Source organism: Drosophila innubila, assembly GCF_004354385.1.
Source record: "Drosophila innubila isolate TH190305 chromosome 2L unlocalized genomic scaffold, UK_Dinn_1.0 4_B_2L, whole genome shotgun sequence".
NCBI classification, from domain to species: Eukaryota; Metazoa; Arthropoda; class Insecta; order Diptera; family Drosophilidae; genus Drosophila; species Drosophila innubila.
Genome location: NW_022995372.1, coordinates 3,630,162 through 3,650,414, shown reverse-complemented (window position 1 = coordinate 3,650,414; position 20,253 = coordinate 3,630,162). Strand labels below are relative to the sequence as shown.

At 32.7% G+C, this 20,253-nt stretch overlaps 2 protein-coding genes across 3 annotated transcripts in view; both read left to right on the top strand.

Annotated features, from left to right (window-relative positions):
* The first annotated feature begins 273 nt into the window (after nucleotides 1-273).
* LOC117779657 (WW domain-binding protein 4) lies at nucleotides 274-1,601 on the top strand. Its single transcript, XM_034615923.1, has 4 exons — nucleotides 274-287; nucleotides 387-459; nucleotides 514-1,235; nucleotides 1,348-1,601. The coding sequence occupies exons 1-4, from the start codon at nucleotides 274-276 to the stop codon at nucleotides 1,568-1,570; spliced, it is 1,032 nt and encodes a 343-aa protein (XP_034471814.1). The 3' UTR covers nucleotides 1,571-1,601.
* Nucleotides 1,602-2,021: 420 nt separating this feature from the next.
* LOC117781169 (arf-GAP domain and FG repeat-containing protein 1) overlaps nucleotides 2,022-20,253 on the top strand; it is a 28,031-nt gene continuing 9,799 nt past the window's right edge. For both annotated transcript variants that reach the window (XM_034617914.1, XM_034617913.1), the window contains exon 1: nucleotides 2,022-3,012. In XM_034617914.1, the coding sequence (XP_034473805.1) occupies nucleotides 2,849-3,012 (164 nt within the window). In that variant the 5' untranslated portion in view covers nucleotides 2,022-2,848. The remainder of the gene's footprint in view (nucleotides 3,013-20,253) is intronic.

Here is a 20,253-nt window from a genome sequence, read left to right as displayed (position 1 = left end):
TTTTAGAAAAAAAAACTGTTCTGGCTGGTAATCATTTTGCGTGCATAATTATAGAAAAAATAGAAAAAGATAAATATATATACCCATCGTGCTGCTTTTTTCAGTAGCGTGATATAACATTGCTTGATTTCAAGGAATTTTAAAATTTTTCTAGCAATCGAACTCTGAAAATAGTCAAAGCTAGCTATAAAATAGCTAAGTTGGCAACAGGGTATAAAAAATCGGGTCATCACTGCAGCACATTTTCCAACACTGATCAATTCGATACTATCGATGCTACACGCTGCGTTGATACAAATAAAAACAAATAATATTTATAGGCAAAATGTAAGTAAATTAGTTATTATTTTTTATTATGTGATCATTTAATTCGTATGCCTTTGCAGGACGGAATACTGGAAGTCGAATGAACGCAAATACTGCGATTTCTGCAAGTGTTGGCTGAGTGATAACAAAGCTGTGAGTACAAACAATGTAATAAATAAATCTATGTTTTTAATTGTGCTGTTTTAGAGCATTGCATTTCATGAGAGTGGCAAAAGGCATAAATTAAATGTGGCGAAGCGGATTACGGATATCAGTCGCAGCAGCGAGAAGGCGGAGCGTGAGAAGCAAAAGATGAGCGCGGAGATCCGTAAAATGGAGGAGGCGGCAATGAAATCCTATGCGCAGGATATTCATGGTCACCATGGCGACATGACGGCGCGTTCCATTCACACAGTGCTCGGTGCAGCGACGAGCAGCGGAAGACAAGGACTTGGTGTTGCCAGACAGCGACAAATCGATCCAATGCGTCTGGAAGGCGATTCCGATGAGGAAGAGGATAATCGTCGTGTAAATGTGGATAAAGTTGGCAGCTCCGAAACGGTGCCAGATGCTTCACTGTGGGTGGAAGGCAAATCGGATGAGGGCCACACATATTACTGGAATGTCAAGACAAATGAATCCGTCTGGCAGCCACCCAAAGAGGGTTATCTCTCATATGAAGAATACGAGCGTATCAATCAGTTGGCCATCGATCAGCAGGAAATTACGCAGGCAAAGGAATCATTGCGATTTCGAGCCAATGCGGATGAGGAAGTGGCACGTTTCAATCGAGAACGTCATGCTCAAATCTATCGCAAGCCCGATAATTCCAAGGAGAAGAAACAAAAGGAGGAAAAGAGACTGGAATTCAAAACGGAAGAGGAGGCGGCAACCAAGGAGATTGGACAATGGCAGATTGTCGAAACCAAGTGAGTTCTTTATATCGATATCGATCGATTTTATATAGGATATCCCAGAGACAGATTATGATAGAATTTTGAAAATTGAAATTACCATTTAAATGTTTAAATGTTCTTGCAGACCACCGCCAGCACCTATTGATTGGGAGCTACCTCAATCCAATTATTATGCTGCAGCGCCTGTTGTCATCAGTCAGCCCGATATCGAGCCACCAGTAAAACGTTTCAAGGAGAAAACCATAACGGGATTGGATGAAGCTTCCACTTCTTCCAGTGCGCCGGCCACATTTAAGAAACGCAAGTTTGCAAATAAAGGGAATGCACGCAAACCCTTGGACGAGTAGCATTAAGTTATCAATTAACTAAATTGGAAATAAATATAAGTTCTTTAATTGAAAATCGCGCTTTAAAATTCTTTTTTTTCGCTTGGTCACCCTAAAAGCATTTCTTGCTAAACAACATTTCTGTTCAATGACTGTTAATGTTAAATAACATTTTGTATTCGTGACTGCAATTGCGATCACAAATTGATCACAATCTATAACGGCCTGGTTTACATTTTGGTTTACCTTTTTTTTTAGCAATAATTTGTCAAATAATGTACAATTTAATGAAAATATTAAGTTCAAAATTATATAAAAAATGGTTGGTAAAATAAAGCAAGTTGGCAGCACTAAAACTACATTTGGAAATCAGCTGTGTCGTCCTTAGCTATTTTGCATCGCAATTTCAGCTATTTTTCGAATGCTTTCCAGCCAAAAACAGCTATTTATTGACTCTAAAAAGTTGGCAGCGCACGGCCACCGTCAGTTCGTTTTTCAAGTTTTCAAAGTGTGGTTGAGTCGGTTGTTCGTCGGACGCGCTTCTCTTTCTGTTTGTTATTTAAAGAGAATTCTGTTGTGCTTAATTCTGTTAATAACAACAAACAACAAAAGTCTACAATCGAAGTCGAGGGCGCAGTAAAAAAAAAAAATAAAAAAGAGAACGCAGCAGAGACTGCGCTGCAAAAGTGTGTAAATAAATTCAATTAATATAAAAGGAAAACGTAAAGGAAAAAAAACCAGTCGTCGTTAGCGTTGTCGTTGTCGTTTATGTGTTTACGCTGTTCGGTTGCCGTTGCTATTTGGTGCAAAGAGTGCAGTGTGAAAATTAACGTAAACGTAAACAATAATAATAATCGAAAAAAAAATTGCCTGTTTGATAAATTACAACACATACACACACACGCCACCAATACCAATACATTCTCACATTCACATTCTCTCGCAGCAGCGGCGGCGTTTGTTGTTTTGTTGTTGTTGTTGTGTGAGTGTGCAAGTGGCCACAGCTGAAGAAAGGTCAAGCGTTGCGTAAACACACACACATAGTTGTATATATATATGTATAATTAAAGTCTCGATCGTGTTAGCTGCAAATCGGGCAAAATTCAGTTCGTGTACGTATATAACACCACTGCCCCCCACGCCGCGGAAATCAGCCACGATTTAGAGTCGGACACCGAGTGGCTCGAGGACGCTGACGAAGAGAGAGAGACAGAGAGTTTCAGCAGGCAAGCGGAAGCAGGAAACAAAGCAAACACCAACAACAACAACAACAGCAACTACCATACAAACATAAATATCATGGCGGTGCGCAAAAAACAGGACGACAAATACCTGCTAGCTCTGCGGGAGCTGGTGAATAGCGGGGCAGGGAATCGTCAGTGCTTCGATTGTAACCAGAAGGGGCCCACCTACGTGAACATGACCATCGGCTCGTTTGTCTGCACACGCTGTTCGGGTGTACTGTAAGTATTGCATACTTTACCACTCTTCCCCTCTTTCTCACTCACTCTGCTCACTTAAAGATAGGCTTCCATCATGGTGAAATTGTTTAGAAGGTGACGCATTCATTCATTCACCACAGCCTCTACGCTGATTCCTTGACAGCGTTGCCAGAGTGTTATGAACTAAAATAGCTAAATTGCATTGTTGCAAGAAATTTAAACTTATTTTTAAGAGAAGAAAAACACTAAAATCATAAATTTTTTACTGAGTTTTGGATGCATTTATTCTTAGTCATTGTTTAATTTAATTTTTCTGCCTTCAAAGTGAAAAAACACTAAAATTATAAATTTTTTACTGTCTATTTATTCTAATCCATTTTTGAATAACTTTTTTTGACTCATTTTTTATATATTTTTTCAAATTCTGGCTATTTTAGATGCTTAAAAATTACTAAATTGACACAACAAAAATGGTTCGAAATATCTAGATAAAAATTAAATAGACCTTAAAACAACTTTAATAATAATGATATTGTTTTTCAACTTACTTTATATTGAGCAACAATGATATTTCGCGATATCTTTTTTTTTTTTTGGGACTTTGAGATCTTTTAAGTTAAAATTATAAAAAAAAATATGTTTTAAATTGAATGCCAGCAAATTATAATAGTTAAATTTAGCTAAATTTCTAGATAATAGCTTTTAATCAAACTTTCCAGCTTTTGTAATTATAAAATTGCTTAATTAATTAAAAGCTAAGTTGTCAACACCGATCTTGAAGGAGTAAAGGAAACTAGGTAGAGTGAATAGTCGAATCATCTTGTTTAAAATTCTATCTTGACCTGTCTCTCAAACTCGCTCTCCCTTACTTTTCCCCCTCTCTCTCACTCTCGCTCTTTGTTGTGCAAATTAACTCTCACAGCGTTCAGCGAAAGATAAAGATCCAATAATTGGATCGTGTGAGTGACCGATAATTTGGATTGCATTCAATGACCGACCGATCACCCCCCCTTACCACGTCCCTGAATTCCCAGCGGCGACTATTAGGTGTTCCCACAAGCGAAAGCGAAAGTAATTTCATTTCTCCATTTACTGTCGAGCTTCCAATTTGGAAATGCAAATCGCAGACAAACTTTCAATTGTCGGCTAAATGGCAGCCACTTTGGCCAAATCGAATGAAATTATTTTTGGCATTGTCGTTTGTCGTTTCTATTTTTTGTTTTTGTTTTTTTTTTTTTTGGCATGCAAGTGTTAAAGCCTTCTTTGTCTTGGTTTTGTTGTTACCTTTTTAGACCCGGTTTTATTTTTGCTTTTCTTGTCCTTGCGCCAACTAATTGCGAAATTTGGTTTTGATTTATGCTACGGTAAACAACTTAACTAATCACAAGCACTTTATGCGATTAAATGGAAATTAAGGTCACCTGGAAGTTTTTCCACATGTTTTGTTTCCACTTGATTTACGCACTTCCGCAAGTCAAGCAGACTCACTTCCAATTTCAATTTCAATTCCATGCCCAATTTCCATTCCCATTCCCTTTTCCATCTCTCGTTTCATTACATGATTACTTTCAATCTGAATGCTTCCGCAGTGTAGGGAAAATGCGACCAGCTGTGCATTTTCATATTGCAACGCACATTTCCCACAGATTGTGCCCCAGATTCCACAGTAAAAACTACATTAAGCGTACTTAGAGATGCAACTGTAGCGCCTCAGTCTCAATTGTTTCACATGCGGGCGCTGTCATCGCTCTCATCGCTGTCATCGCTTCCAGTCATTGCCAATCGATTGATTGTCTATCGAAGGCACTCATTTCAATAGTCTATCGATAGCGCATATTTGCATATATGCAGACAAAATGTATAAAATACGAATTTTCCAATTTTCTGCCTTATCTTCTGATGAATTTGTCATATCTGTGTTGTGCTCAAATTTCAAAGTTGTAAGTCGAGCATGTACAATTGTCAATGTATGAGGTCAAGCAATTTTATATATATACCAAGAAAAGTTCAAAAATTTGAAATTTTTTTTCTGTATCTGAGTAGCAATTCACTTGGATTATATTTAGTAAAAAATCTAACCACAATTGATCCTTCCGATTAAAAGATATAAACAAAAATATGCAATGACGTTATGTTACAAAAATAGAATTTGGTTTGGAGTTGGAATTGAAAAGCGCTCAGCTCTCCAATATGGGCAAACTTTATTGCAGAACAATATATTTAAAAGCTTTTGAAAAATGTAAGTTTATTTTCCAGGCTATTGCAATAAAAATCTTTTCCTATTTCTATTTTATTAGCCTCATGTTACGTGACGTGAAGTTATAAAAAATTTCTTTATGATTTTGTAAAAAATCGTTGCATGCATAAATAATATATATATTATTATTATTTTTTTTGTTACTTTTATATTAGAATCTGAGTGTTGATTAGTTTTTTGACGCAGGAAAAAATAAATGTTATATACACTCCATTTTGAAGGTACACTTTTAAGAAAACTGAAAAAATTTAGTAAAACTCAGTTTATTGAAATTTTAAAAAAATGTTACAAGATGTGAATTTTTAATTCATTTTAAAATTTTCATAACAGGCTGTGAATATGCTTAAATCTATTGACATTACTTCCATTTGGCAGTTGCATAAATTGGCTTGTAAAAGTGTTCCCGTTTTTGTGTTTTGGCCAATGCTTGAGTTAAGTTGATGACTCATTCGTGGCATGCAACATGCCAAACTGCAGTCCCTCTGCTTGCTGTCAAGCTGCAACAGTAAACAGCAGGAGAAATAAATAAGTATTACGACTATGTAAATGGAAAGCCGCATAAATGCCTCTGTCGCAGTCGCTGTCGCTGTTGGTGTCTCTGCCTGGGTCTCTTTTGGCATGACAACCGACAACAGACAGCAGACAACACACAGTCAGACAGCAGCGGCACAAGCAACTCCACTTAGCTCCCTGCTCCTCCTCCTCTTCCTCCTACTTCCTACTCTTATTACATTCTACTGCAGCAGACAAACAAAAGGAACTCAACTCCAACTCAAAGTCCAAGACAAAATTGTTGTGCATGTTCAATGCTACAATGTTTCCCTCCATCTCTCTCTCTCTATCTCTCTTTCTCTGTCTCTCTATATATGTGTAGGTATAAAGACAACCACAAACTGCAGGAACTGCTGCCATTCAAGCGACGCGTCGTACTATGGCTCATTTAACAATAAACTTGGCAAAAATTTATTTTTAACAAAAATTTGGATGTGGGTCAATCAAGAATTGGTTATAACAACTTATGTAAAGAGTTAATATTTTTAATAAAATTTTTGTGGCTTGTGGAACTTTTCAAACTAGGTTAAAATTAAAAAAATTTTTTATCATTATGAATATCCTTTAATCGAGCTGGAATTTCAGTTAAAAATTGCTTAATTAGGTTATATGACTTATTTTTTATTATAGCTCCATACAAAAATTTAACACATCAATTTTAAATAAAAAACAATACATTTTAATTAAAATTTTAAAGATAATTTTTTTAAAGACATTTATAATTTTCTAAAAATAAAAACTGGAAAAAAACCTGCAATTTTGGGTAAGCTTTTGGTATCAAATTTATAGTTTTCTAAAAATAAAAATATAAAAAAAAAAATGATTTTTAATTCAGAAATTTTTTTTTTTAATTTGTTTTTGAAAAACGAAAATTTAGACTTTAAACTTTTATATTTTTTAAGCCACGCTTTCTTATATTTTTTTTTGTGGATATTTTCTTTGTAGTGCTTAGAATATATATTTCAAATTTCAGATCGATTTCTCTACTGTCTTAAAATTTAGATATTTTAAACAACTAATTTGCTGAAATGAGCCATAGTGCGACGGTCTTAGGCTTGGGCTGCATTGCATACCGGCCGGCCAATCGCACTGGAAATTGGAATGGGAGTGGGAATGGGAATCGTAGTGGTAGTGGAAATGGGAATAAAGGCGACAAACCTGTCAAGCAGCTTTTGCGCATATTTTTGGGCCAGTTGCAGTCGTTGTTGTTGTTGTTGTGGTTGTTGTTGTGGCAATGGCAATTGCAGACAAATTGTTGCACCTCAATCGCGCAGCAGTCGCAACGGAACGGAACGAAACGAAACGGAACGGAACAGAACCATCTGGTAGCAAGAAACTTGTTGATTAGATAAGGCCAAAGCATATGCACATAGACCGCCAGACTGCCAGACATATGGCTGACTGACCTCCTCTGCAACTGAGCTACTTTCTCAGGTGCGTCATCTCAACGCAAACAGACAGATACACGATTAACTGTAACTGTAACTGCAACTATGCCTATCTCGCTCTTACTTGGAGTTACACTTCTCTCGTTCTTGCTGCCCACTGTTCAATGTTGCCAGAAATTTCGACAGTTAGTGATGTAAAAAATATATCTAAACATAGACAGATATATTTCGCTGAAGCGATTTTTAAGTACTTTAAATTGATCTACTTTTTTGAAGATTTATCGAGTTGATTAGATCGATTATCATGAAAAAACGAAAAATCACTGAAACGAGCGTAATAAATGACCCACGAAATTGACAACAGATACAAAGATTCAAATAACAAAAATGAGATATTAATAAAATTACGCGTTTATTACATTTAAATAAATTTTACAAAGATACATTTAACAAAAATAAGATTTGTAGTAAAAGTAAAAGTAAAAGAAATTTGATATTTGTAACTCGATTTATAAAATAAATATATATAAATAATAGATAATACAAGGCACCAAAAAATACTGTTTTGGTTTATTGTTTTTTTTTTTTAATTTAAAATTGGTCAAACACAGGGTGCCTCATAAAGCGAAACCAACCGAAAATTTCATAAATCTCCATATATTTTCGGGAGATTTTTGGTTGATTTCGATTGTTGTGGCATCCCTGATATAGCCTAAAATAAGCTAAACTGATAAACAGGTTGCCATTTACGAATATTTATTTACTTCTGTTTTTATTCATTTGCAATCTAGCTTAATTTAATTATACAAAACGATTAATATAGATTTTTCACATACATTTAATAGATGTAGCAGACAGATTTAAAAAAAAAAAAAACAAAACATGGAGTATAGCGATTTATTGTGCATAAAAATGTTTAATGTCATTCAGAGGTACTGATTACTGATCGATTACAAGTACAGAAGCGATTACTGATTACAATTATCTGCTGAATGCTCACCACTGCTAACTGTATCTGCAACTGCACCTCTCTCACTCTCGCTCACACAGTTGTCTCGTTCTCATTCTCGCTGCCCACAGCTGCTGTTCACAGCTGACAAATACCCAAATGTAGCTGATCAAAATCACTGTCAGCTTGCACTCACACAAACACATATGTAAAGTGTCAGTGTGTGTGTGTGTGTGTGTATCTGTGTACGTTAATCAGCTGCACGTCTTGTGGTCAAATGAATATGTAAATTTTGTGATTATGAAACAACATAAACACTTCGCAACACAAAAGGCGGTTAAGTATGGTTTGACTTTGGCTTGAAGCGGAAGCAGGTGATGAAGGAGCGGGGAGGGGGTGGCGAGGTCTGGGGCACACTTTCACCAAGTGTTGTCAGCTGTGTGGGCCCTTCCACACAGCTAGAGAAAAGAAAATAAAAAGAAAACAATACTAAAAGCCAAAAACTCAAAAAACCAAAACAACAAACGGACGAGTAAAAGGCAACAAAGAAAAAAACAAAAAAATCAACGAAAACGCGACGCGTAATGACAATTAAATAGTTGTCTTTGTATGTAGATATATCTACAGTTAGTCAAGTAATTGTTTTGACAAAGCAAAAATGCACATTTGTAATGTTATTAATATTTCAAAATAGTTTCACCTTATAAATAATTATTATTCCTTTTTTTAAATAGTTCTTTTTGTATGTAGTTATATATACAGTTACTCACATAATTGTTTAGACATGCAAAATTTGCACGTATATTTATTTTTAATATTTATAGACAGTTTTATTTTATAAATAATTTTATTTCCGTAGCTTGTTTTAAAAATAATAAGAAAAATAAAAGCCAAATTTTTTTTTATTAAATTTAATTATTTTTTAATAAAATGTGTGTACTTTTCATGTTGTTAAAACACTTATCTGACTAACTGTATGCATCTCAGCTACGAAAGTAGCATATGTATCTAAAGTATATTTTATTTCCTGATTTTGAATTGTTCTAAGAATCATAAGATACTATAATAATATAGGAAAAACCAAGTTTTTTTTTATAAAATAAAATGTGTGCACTTTTCATGTTGGTAAAACACTTATCTGACTAACTGTATGCATCTCAGCTACAAATGTAGCATATGTATCTATACTGAAATATATATTTATATACAAAGATATATGTATCTTTGTTGCTGTGTAGAATTCCCAGCTATTTATACACAAAAAGACTTCTATGAACAACTGACTCGTTTTGTTGGAGCTTTTCCTCATTTGTTATTTATTATTTGTCAGCAGGCTCTTGTTGTCATTGTCAGTATCCAGAGTGCCTGATAATTCAGCTAGTTACCTGCTTCACACAGATATATAATTAAGTGTATATGTATCTGTGCGTGTTGCCAATTTGAACGCCTTCATTAACATTAGGAAATTGTGAATCGCATAACGAGTAGAATTTTTGCAATAAATTGTAAAAATCCAAACAAAACTCTCCTTCTCTTTCTGTCTCTCTCTCTTCCCGCTTAATGCTCTCGCTGCCTCTCTCTCTCTCTCTCTCTCTCTCTTTCTGTAGCCATCTCGCTCTCATTGGCAATTATTGCGCAGTTTTGTTGTCGACTGTAGACTTTGGTATTGAGGCAAATGCATAGAAGGTGTCGTTGTTGTAATCGCCGTTTGCTTTATTATTTCGTTTCGTTTTGAATACCCTGTACGCATGCATTAGATTAAAGTGGGTATGATAATCATTTAACTAAAGAAATCATTGTTAATTACATTGTAATTAACAAATTTCGCAAAAACTATTTTATTCGATATAATTTTTACAATTTTAAATTTACAAAATATGTAATAAGTAAAAATAATTTTGATCAAAAGTAATTATTAGTAATACAATTATTTAAATTTTTTGTTCAAGAAATTTACAAATAAGTGTTGTTTAAAAATAACTTTTGTCATAAAAATAAAAATAGTTTTTATTATGATAAAATAAAATGTATATCATTAATAATGATTAAATGTGATGTTTATTTTCTTTTTCAATCAAATATAATCTGATTTTTTTTTAATATTCTAAAATTTAACATTATTAATGATGAAAAATCAAAGAAAATCATTTAATTAATTTGTTATTTTGACTTTATTGCTTTTAATGAATACGTTCCCTGCTTAGGATATCTGTTAGTCGAGCATTTAGTGCTTAGTTTTTTTTTTACTGGTGGCATCGCCTTGAAATCGAGATTTATATTCTATAAATAATGGAATATGGCAAACGTTTAATGCAATTTCGAGTGCGAAAACATTCAACGAATGCGAAATATTCAGATTAGGCATCGATCTGGCAACAACTGGCAGCTGGTAACTAACCAGGAAATAGGCAGCTGGCAAACTCAATTGCAGTGGCAGCTAAATAGTGGGTGGTAGGCGCCAATCCACAGCTGGATGCTCGTGATGCAGACATAAGTTCCAATTTAGATTGGGAGTATTCGACTTTCTTATGTACTACATACAATTTGTTTGGATGTGGGTGGAAACTGGAAACCCCCCCGGGTGGATAGCAAGGGCTAAATTCTCTGGGGCGCCTACGCAGCTGAGATTTATTACGGCAAAATAAAATCCATTTAGCATGTCAGTTTGTTTGCGCACTTCAAACTGGATGAATGTGGCGACGTCATTTGGCCAATATGCCAATGGGCTGACTGAAAAGAGAAGAGAAGAAAAGAGAGGAGAAGAGCAAGGGTCAGCAGACAAAAAATGATGCTCGACTGTTAGATGCCCAGTACACGGTCGTTCCCATTATCTATACCAAAAAAATAGAACAGAAATTATTTAATAAAAAAATATAATAATGCTTGGAAGTATAATAATAGTAAAATTTGTTGAATATTTATTTTCAACGCAAATTAAGTTGAACGATGAAAAAGTAACGTTGGAATAGTACGTGATCTATTTTCATCGAGGAAATAGTTAGTAACGTTATTTTTTTCTTCAAATAAATAAATAAAAAACAAGTCGGAAAGGCTATAGTCGAGATCCCGTTCATAAGATACCCTTTCCTTATTTCAATATATATAAAAGTACTTTAAAGAAATTACTACATAATAAAAAATACTGCGTACTTTTATGTGATTGTATTGAAACAATGACTTAATTATGACTACTTGCCCGATCTTGCAACGTCTAAGTGAGATTATATTATATTTATATTTACCATGAAAACTGTATTATTTTAAAAACCTGAGAGCTATTTTTTCAAAGCATCGACAGACGTTGTCATAAATTTAATAGACTCTGTTCCTTTTGATAACTGGGCTTAAAGGCGGCCCACGCATTGACTCAATGCCCATGCATTTCTCATTCAGTTTACAGCGCATTTTTCAGGCTGCTGTTGGGACAGCCTGAGGCAACAAAGAAGCTCAAGGCTTTGCCAGCAAATTGCAGCGACAGCAGGCGACATTGCATTATTAAAATATTCATTGAGAGCTCGAGTCAGAGGGCCTACAAATTTACTAGGAGTTGCCAGCTGCCTCCAACCGCCCAACGCCCAATTGCCCTGCAGTCGTTGCCAAGTTGAATTTATATTGTGCGACAAAACACTGACAGAGGGCCTTCAACGATGAGAACGAGAACGAGAACATAACGATGTCTCTGCGCCAAAAAGTGGTCAACACGACAAACAAACAGATGAGCAGGGAGACAGAGAGATAGCGTCGCAGATGGTGGACATTGATATTGATGTGACCGACAGACAGACAGACAGACATACAGATAGACAAACGAGACATCAGCGTGGGATATTCTCCTGCCAGTTAGCGTAGTCTAATTGAAGATACTCTGCCTTTTCTCTGCTCTTCTCTTCCCCATTTTCGAATATGCTGCGTTTGTTGAAAATCGAATGTGACACTGAAACTAGAGTTGCAACTAGGTCAGCAGTTTTATGCAGCTACATTGAACATAAACTGTTTTTTCCTGCCACAGCAATAAGTTCTAATAACAACAGTCTTTCAAATGGCTATTTTTTTTTATTTTTCAGCGAATTTTTTTCATAGTAGCAACTCGTTTGTTTTAGCTCTCGTCGGAGAGCCCTGAAATGAAGCTCAAATCGCTTCATAAAATGTTTTTCACATACCAGAAATGAGTTCTTATAGATTGTGAATATCTGCAGATTTTTTTTAGCAAATATTTCCAGTTCTAGATACAGATTAGATTAAAAATCAGGGAATAACACCAGAACCGTTAACCGAAACTGAAACCGTAATCGAATGAAAATTCTCTGTCAAGAACCGAAAACCGAAACGTTTGTACCGGTACGGTTGTGGTAAGGTTGCTAGGTCAAAGATTTTTTCAACTTCCAACTGTCATAACTTGATCAAAACTGAACCGATTTTCAAGCGGAATGTAATTTTAATCATGGTTTGGCCTCTAAATTCATTCTGTATTCAAATTTAATTTATTTAGAAAATTAAATTATTTTCGACCAATGCTCGATTTTAATGGTAAGGGTCCCCCCTTTGAAATTTCGAAAATTCAAAATTTAAAATCTTAAGTTTTCACTTTTAATCAACTCCTTAAATCGTAATTAGTATAAAACAACACTTTAAATTTGATTCTGAGACCTTTCATTTTCATGTAAAAAATCATGTCAAAATTAAGAAAAAATTTGACTTGTAAAGTTGCTAAGTTAGAGGCTTGACCAACTTTAAACAGTCATAACTTTGCCAAAACCCAACCGATTTTCAAGTGGAATGTCATTTTGATCATGATTTGGCCTCTTAATTTATTCTGTATTCAAATTTAATTCATTTCGAAAGTTTAATTATTTTCGACCAAGACTCGATTTTGATGGTAATGTAAATTTTAACATCTTAAAAAACTCTTAAAAAACTGAAACCGAAACCGAAAGAATAAAACTTAAATATAACCTTTTACCGAAATAGTTGGTTCGGAACCGAAACCGTTACCTCTATTTGTTTTGGTTTGATTCATCTCTCGTCGGACAGCCCAGAAATGTAGTTTAGTCGCCGTCAACAGTCTGTAAAATGATAAATACATTCATATCGCATCATAAACTATTTTTTCACATCCTAGAAATTAGTTGTATTAGATTGCACATTTCTAAAGATATTTTAGCAAATATTTCCGGTACTCGTCACTTGCTTATATTATCTCGTTGGGTAGCCTTGAAATGTAGTCTACTCTTTGGTTGGCTGACGAGTCAATACTCTACCAATTGTGTACGTGCTCCACAATTATATTATTACTACGAGTTCATCCATTTTGTTTTATTGCTCGCCAGTTACGTGTCTTGGGGAAAACGATGGAAATGATCTTTACAGTCAGTTGGCGTCAGAGTCATAATCTTAAGGCTCATCTTAAGTTAATATTACGAGTACTTGACTATGCTATACCCTGTGAGCACAGGCCGTAACGATTATAATTTTGAAATTTATTAAAGAAATGTTATAAGTAAAAACTGTTTATTAATTTTTATAAAAAAAAAATAAGAAGGAAAAAAAGATTACGGAATAACTAAAATTAAATTATATTTTAAAAAGCATAAAATCTTAGATTCCTAAATTTTCTAATAACAGTTTAAAAAAAAGTGTTTGTTTTTTGTATTTTTTGTTTTTCTGAGATTTCCACTTTTACTATAAATAAATTAAAAGATTGAGAAAAAGCGTATTTATAATTTTTTTTTTTAATTTAGATTAAAAACCGGAAAACTATAACTAATTTATAGAATAAGAATTTAAAATATAAGTATATACTATTTCCAGAATGCCCCATATAAAAAATAGTATTCTTAAAATTTTAGCATAAATCCAGATAATATTTTCAAGTTTAATTTTTTTGAACTCATAATTCTTAATTGCGTTGCATGTTACTCACTGCGATGACAAAACATGAGTTTAATACGCCATTTCGATGATAAGTTTTACAGGGTCTAGGCAACAATAATGACGCCGTTTCCAAGTTAGGCGCAATTTTAGTTGATTTACAAGGCGATTACAGACACAGATGCAACACATACAGAAATAAATGCTTGTTGTGTAGCACATGCATTCAAGTACATAAATATATTTATTTACATATGTATGACACATATCACACTTGGAATCACTCAATTCTCAATTTGTTGGAGAATTGTCGCCTTGTGTGTCACTTGACTGCGGCTGAAACTGAAACTTTTTGGATATATATATAGATATTGCCTCGATTGCAACATGACGGTTTTTATAGAAACAAAAAATTTCTTCACTAGGTGACACTCTCTCTACACTTAGTGGAATGAATCAGACAGAGACTTTGTTGACTCAGTGTGCATGTTATTGAACTTCAACATTTGAGGTCAGAAAAGGCGGTGTCCGCAGCTGTTATTGAGGCGTCTCCATCTTCCTCATCGATCATCTTTTGTTGTCTGCAAAAAAACAAAAACAAAAACAGGAAAATAAATACAGAAAAGACTGTTAACGGTTGAGTTAATAAGCTCTCAAAAACAAAAGCGATGCAATGACTTTTGTCTTTCAATTAAACCAAATGTATCTGAACTTTTAGCTGCAACTCATCTGCACGTGACACTTACGCCTCCAAAAATGGTCGTGACCAGTGTTGTGCCATGTAGCGTTGCCTTTTTTATTATTTATAGTCGACACACTGATGTCGACTATATAGTTATTCCGATGATTTTGAATAGAAAACATAATGAAGTTTATATTTTTGTTTTAACTAATTAATATTTGTATATTTATAATTTTATTTTCTTTTTTTTAAATAAATATAAATTTGTATTTAAGCTAACTGACTTTCATTAAATTTAGCTACAAATTTTACATTTTCAATCAATATGTAATATAATTTATTTTGTAATTTTTTTAAATTTTAATTTTTAATTTAAATGTATATTCTTGAGTCGACTATTTATATACAAATAATAATAAAATTATGTTAAAATAAAATTTAAAATTAAAAAGGATAAAAAAAAAACCAAAAAAATTTTTTTTTAAATAATTAAATTATCCAACATTTGTTACATGGATTGGGGAAAACCCAGAAAAACCCAATTAGATCAATAATAAATATAATTTTTCCAAACTTTTATTTTAGTTTGATTTTGATAAATAAAAATAATATAAACAAATAACAAATTAATATTCTACTCAAATTTTAACAAATATATCAATATCTCAAATTAGATTCTTTAAAAAGGTTTTAATCTTTGAAATAAATAATTGTATAGAGTTAAAAAGTCTAGGAAAATAAAATTAAAGCAAAAAAAACCTGTCTAAGTGTTGAAAGTAATTATTATATTATAATCTGAAAAATTTGAATTTCTTGAAGACTTTGCTATGTTGTCAACGTCGCTCATCACTGTGGCGACCTATCTTTGAGGCAAATTCAATGGTTTTAATTTTGGAATTAATTTCCGTGAATTAATGTTTCAATCGGAGCAAAAAAAAAAAAAAAAGAATGATGAGACTTATCGCCAATGCAAAACGCAAATACATATTTGCCAATGCAAAATGAATTACTTGCAACGCATTTCATATGTTTCCCCACATTTTATGTGTGTTTCTCTCTGTGAAGGCAGTTGAAGTCCAAGCTCTGATCTGAGCTCGTCACACCGATCAGTCGACGGAACGAAGAACACAACGCACAACCAACAAATCTAAACAGACAAATATCGTCAACAACACCAAAAACTCCTCAGTAAGTTTGTACAGCTTTTAGCCAACTCAGCACAATTGAAGTTAAAGTGTTTGCACGACCTTGAGACTCCTTCAAAAAGCAGCAAATACTTGGCAAATGAGCTTAAAGTGTTTAGAGCTTCAACACAATACAAATTCCACATTTCATGTGTTCAGTGACAGACCTTAACAATTTGTGGCATTACAACCGACTTTAAGATGGATTTTCAATATTATTTTTAGCCAGAGATTGCAAACAATAGCTATGATTGTAAAAGAAATTAAACCTAAAAAGTAATTTGTGTGTGATATTAATTTAAGCTACTATCTGCATCCCTCAAACAAAATAAATTAAATAATAAATATTTCGTTTTTATTTGAAAATATTAAAATAATTTTTATTTTCAATGTTTATATTAAAACATTTTATAATATATTTTGAGATTAAAAATTGAATGCATATACCAAAATATTTGTTAACAAAAAAAACACAACACTACAACATTTTTGATATCTTTGCTAATTTTTGTAAGTTCCATTTGTATTAAAAATATTTTTATAAAAATTTACATTTGTATTAAAAATATTTTTATAAAAATTTACTTATATTCTTGGATTTTCAAAAATATTTTAGTAATATTTAAAATTTTTTTAATACTTTATTGGAGACAAAAATAAAAGTTGTTTTTTAAAAAATAACGAAATTACTACCATTAAGTAATATTGTTTATCCCGATAGATTTTTTATTAAATTTAAATAAAAATCATTAAATATACCTAGTTTGATTATTTCTATTTTAATAAAAAATCTTATCGTTTACATAATACACTTAAACATTGAACATGGAAACAAATGTTCTACACACTTTATTATTCTGTGGGGAATTCAATACCTATTTACAAATTTCAACGTATAAAACGTGAGCAAACAAATTACCGATAAGATCGCTATAATTGAAATGGATATATAGTTTAATCTTGAAAATATTTTAAAAATCCATTGAGTTCAATTATAAATGAAAGCAGCTGTTGAAAATTTAGTTTCCTTAACAGAGGTTTAAATATAAGAGAAAGGTGCATGGTAAATACAATAGCTTAAAGTTTTGCAGAGGTAATTGGATTTCTGGATAATACAACAGCGTTTAGACTGTGAGAAAAACCAGAAGTTACATTGAAATATTTGCTTTTAAACATGCCACAGCTGTCGCTCGGTTCGCTTTATAGATATTCAGAGGAGGCAAGGGAAGTTTTGAGGTCTTTGCCTTTGGTTGTTTTTTGTTTGTTCATAATTGACTAATTGACATTTCTTAGTGTTGTTATCAGTTGTCGGTGGCCGCTTTTTTTCCCTCTCTCTTTCTGTTTTGAAGTGACTCATTGGAATTTCGCTGAAGTGAATAAATAAACATAAATGTTTAAATATTTTCCGATGGTTGCGTTTACACACGAGTCGAGTCAGAAATTCAATTGGAACATCTTTCTCTCTCTCTCTCTCTCTCTCTCTTTATCTCTCTCTTACTGTCTTGTAGGTATTCTGCTTATTGTTGTAATTGTATTTGTTGTTTATTATGATAATGCCAACTTGGTTGGTTCTTGTGGCTGTTGTGGCTTCCTTTGCACAATATTTCTTGACACCAACGCTAGAAGTCAGCGTCAGCGTCAAACGTCATGTGGTAGGTCTGAGTGTGCTATGCCTTTGTTTGTATACCCTACAAATCTAGGGTTATTCAAGAAGGGTATATTCAAATAGAGAATGAATATAGAAACAACACTTTATTTATATTTTTAGTTACAGCATCAACATCAAGCTTAAATATAAATTTCGTTGCTAAAAATAAAAATAATAAAACTTGAATACAATAGAGTTGGAGATAAATCTTAGCATTATAAAATATAAATTACGTTACTAAAATAAAAATAATAAAACAATAGAGTTGGAGATAAATCTCAGCATTATTTAATAGTAATTATTTGTTAGCTTGAAAAAATCGGAAATTTATTTTAAAAACATAGAAATTATAATAATTGACAATTTAAAGTAGAGTAAAATATTCAAATTTGCAATTAGATTTAAAGTTAAGAAAATCTGTGCGAATTCAAAAATCTACAGATTATATCCACTTTTTATCACCACGTTTCTTCAGTTAACCAACTTTAATTTTTTTCTATACAGTTCATGATTTATACTTAATTTTATTTGTATTTGTAATCTTTAACTTAATTTTTATACTTGGTAATTTTTTCTTTGCCGACTGATTTTAGTCGTGCATAAATAAATAAATAAATAAAAATTGACAGCTTACATTTTAAAGAATAACTTTTGATTTTGATTGTCTATTTAATTACTATGATTTATTTAATTTACTTAATGTCAAGCATTAACAGGCGATGCAAAAAAAAAAATTTAGTTAATTAAAAAAATTTATTATATAATTATAAAAAAGACTTTATAAATTATAGATTTGCATTTCAAAATAAATTTAAAAATTTTAATTTTATAAATATTAAATATAGAATTAAAATGAATAACACTAGTTAAAATATGCAAAATTTGCAGCTGTCCTTTTCAAGAGGGTATCTTTTGTCCATTAACATTCTACGAGTGCAAATTTACTTGTTTTTTTTTGCGTTGGCTCGTAGTGTAAAAGTATCTGTATCTGTTGGCTATGCATAATATTTCGCTAAATTTGTTGCTGCCGCTTTGAGTTGTTGTTTTTGTTATTTTGCCGCAACCCAACGACGACTTTTGTTTTGTTTTGTAGTTTTTTTCTCTTTTTTTTTGCCTTTTTTACGCTGAGTGCGCAAAAAACAAGTTTTGCACTTTGTGGCAAAGCAACAAAAAACAACAACTAAGCTTTATCTATATGTGTGTAAGTATTTATGAATGTGTGTGTGTGTGTGTTGGCATTGTGTTTGTTTTAATTTTGTATCCACTTGTGCCTAGTACGAAAGATGTGGCGTTGATTTGGAAACACCGACAGCTGTTTGATGCTTTTGCAGTTTCAACTGAACCTTTTTTTTTTAACTCTACGGGTTTTCCAGAAATGACTCGGATGTGGACTGTGGATTGTGGATTGTGTTTTTTTTAAATGTGGACTGTGCACTGAACCACAACTAAATATATTGCAGTTGCTCTCCATTGAGCTTGATTCTCAGGTCTCTAATAAACTGGCCTGTTATTGACTCTCTGACTTGTCAAACAGATGACACACTTTAATTTTTAATGCTAGTAAAGTGACTCTCTCGCCTCTCTCGCTTCTCTCACTCTTGTCTCTCAATTAGTAACAAGTGGCAGACCTTTGGGGTCCCTCTGCTATTAGCATTTACTCCACCTACCTCACATCGTCTTGCCATTCCAATTAGCGCATTAACAAAACTACAACTGAAAGACGCAATTTAAACTAGCAAGAAAAAACTAAAGTCTAAGAGCACACGACTGTGACAGACCCTGTAGTGTAATAAATTCTCAACTTCCATGATTTTTAACTACTTAAATTCGATGTTTTTGTGTCGATAAAACGAATAAAATACATCGATTATCATAAAAAATATCTGTTAGACTTAATTAAGATTTTTGATTTTGTTTCCTATCTTTCAAATTTTTCCAAGCAACAAAAACAAAGCAAAGATTTAACTGAATTCATTGCATTTTATATTGAATTTGACATATACATAAATAAACCAAAGTCTATAGAACTAAATTCTACTTTGAATTTTCTAATTGAATTTTTTGTCTGGTAAATCTTTGAATCCATGCATCTATATAATTTTTCAATAAATCGACAATACGTTGCTTTCTTTGGAGATGTTTATAAACCAATCTAAAACTTGATGTGAAGTTTAGATTTAAATTACTACCCTGTACCTTTTTTTGTATGCATGTTGAGCTCCTCTGAACGATAGACCTCAAAATTAACAGATCAAAAACACACGAAAAAAATATGTGTTTTAAAAGCCACATTATAGCCTTAAAAAAACCTATGATACTATTTATTTATTTTAATCCTGTACTTAATAATGGAAAGGGTCCATTGAGTTTGTCAAAAGATTTGTGCGTTAATCTTTCTTAAATAACTTTTGAGCCATGCTGTGCAAAAATATACAGTTAGTCAACTAACTGTTTTGACAAATTTAAAAAAAAGTATATATATATGTTGTTTTTTTTTTTTAATATAGTTCCTAATTTATTTAAAGCTATTTATGATTCTAAGAATTTTTTTATTTGTTAAAAAGCTGCTTGACATACTGTATGCACTATACTTTATAGGCCTGCTTACATTTAACATTGCCACAAAAAATTAGCCCCTTGTAACTTTTAAGCTACCGGGTCTAAAAAGCCACTGTCAGCGACAACACGACGCGATTCAAATGTTTGCTGTAAACGGTGGGCGTGGCATATTGTG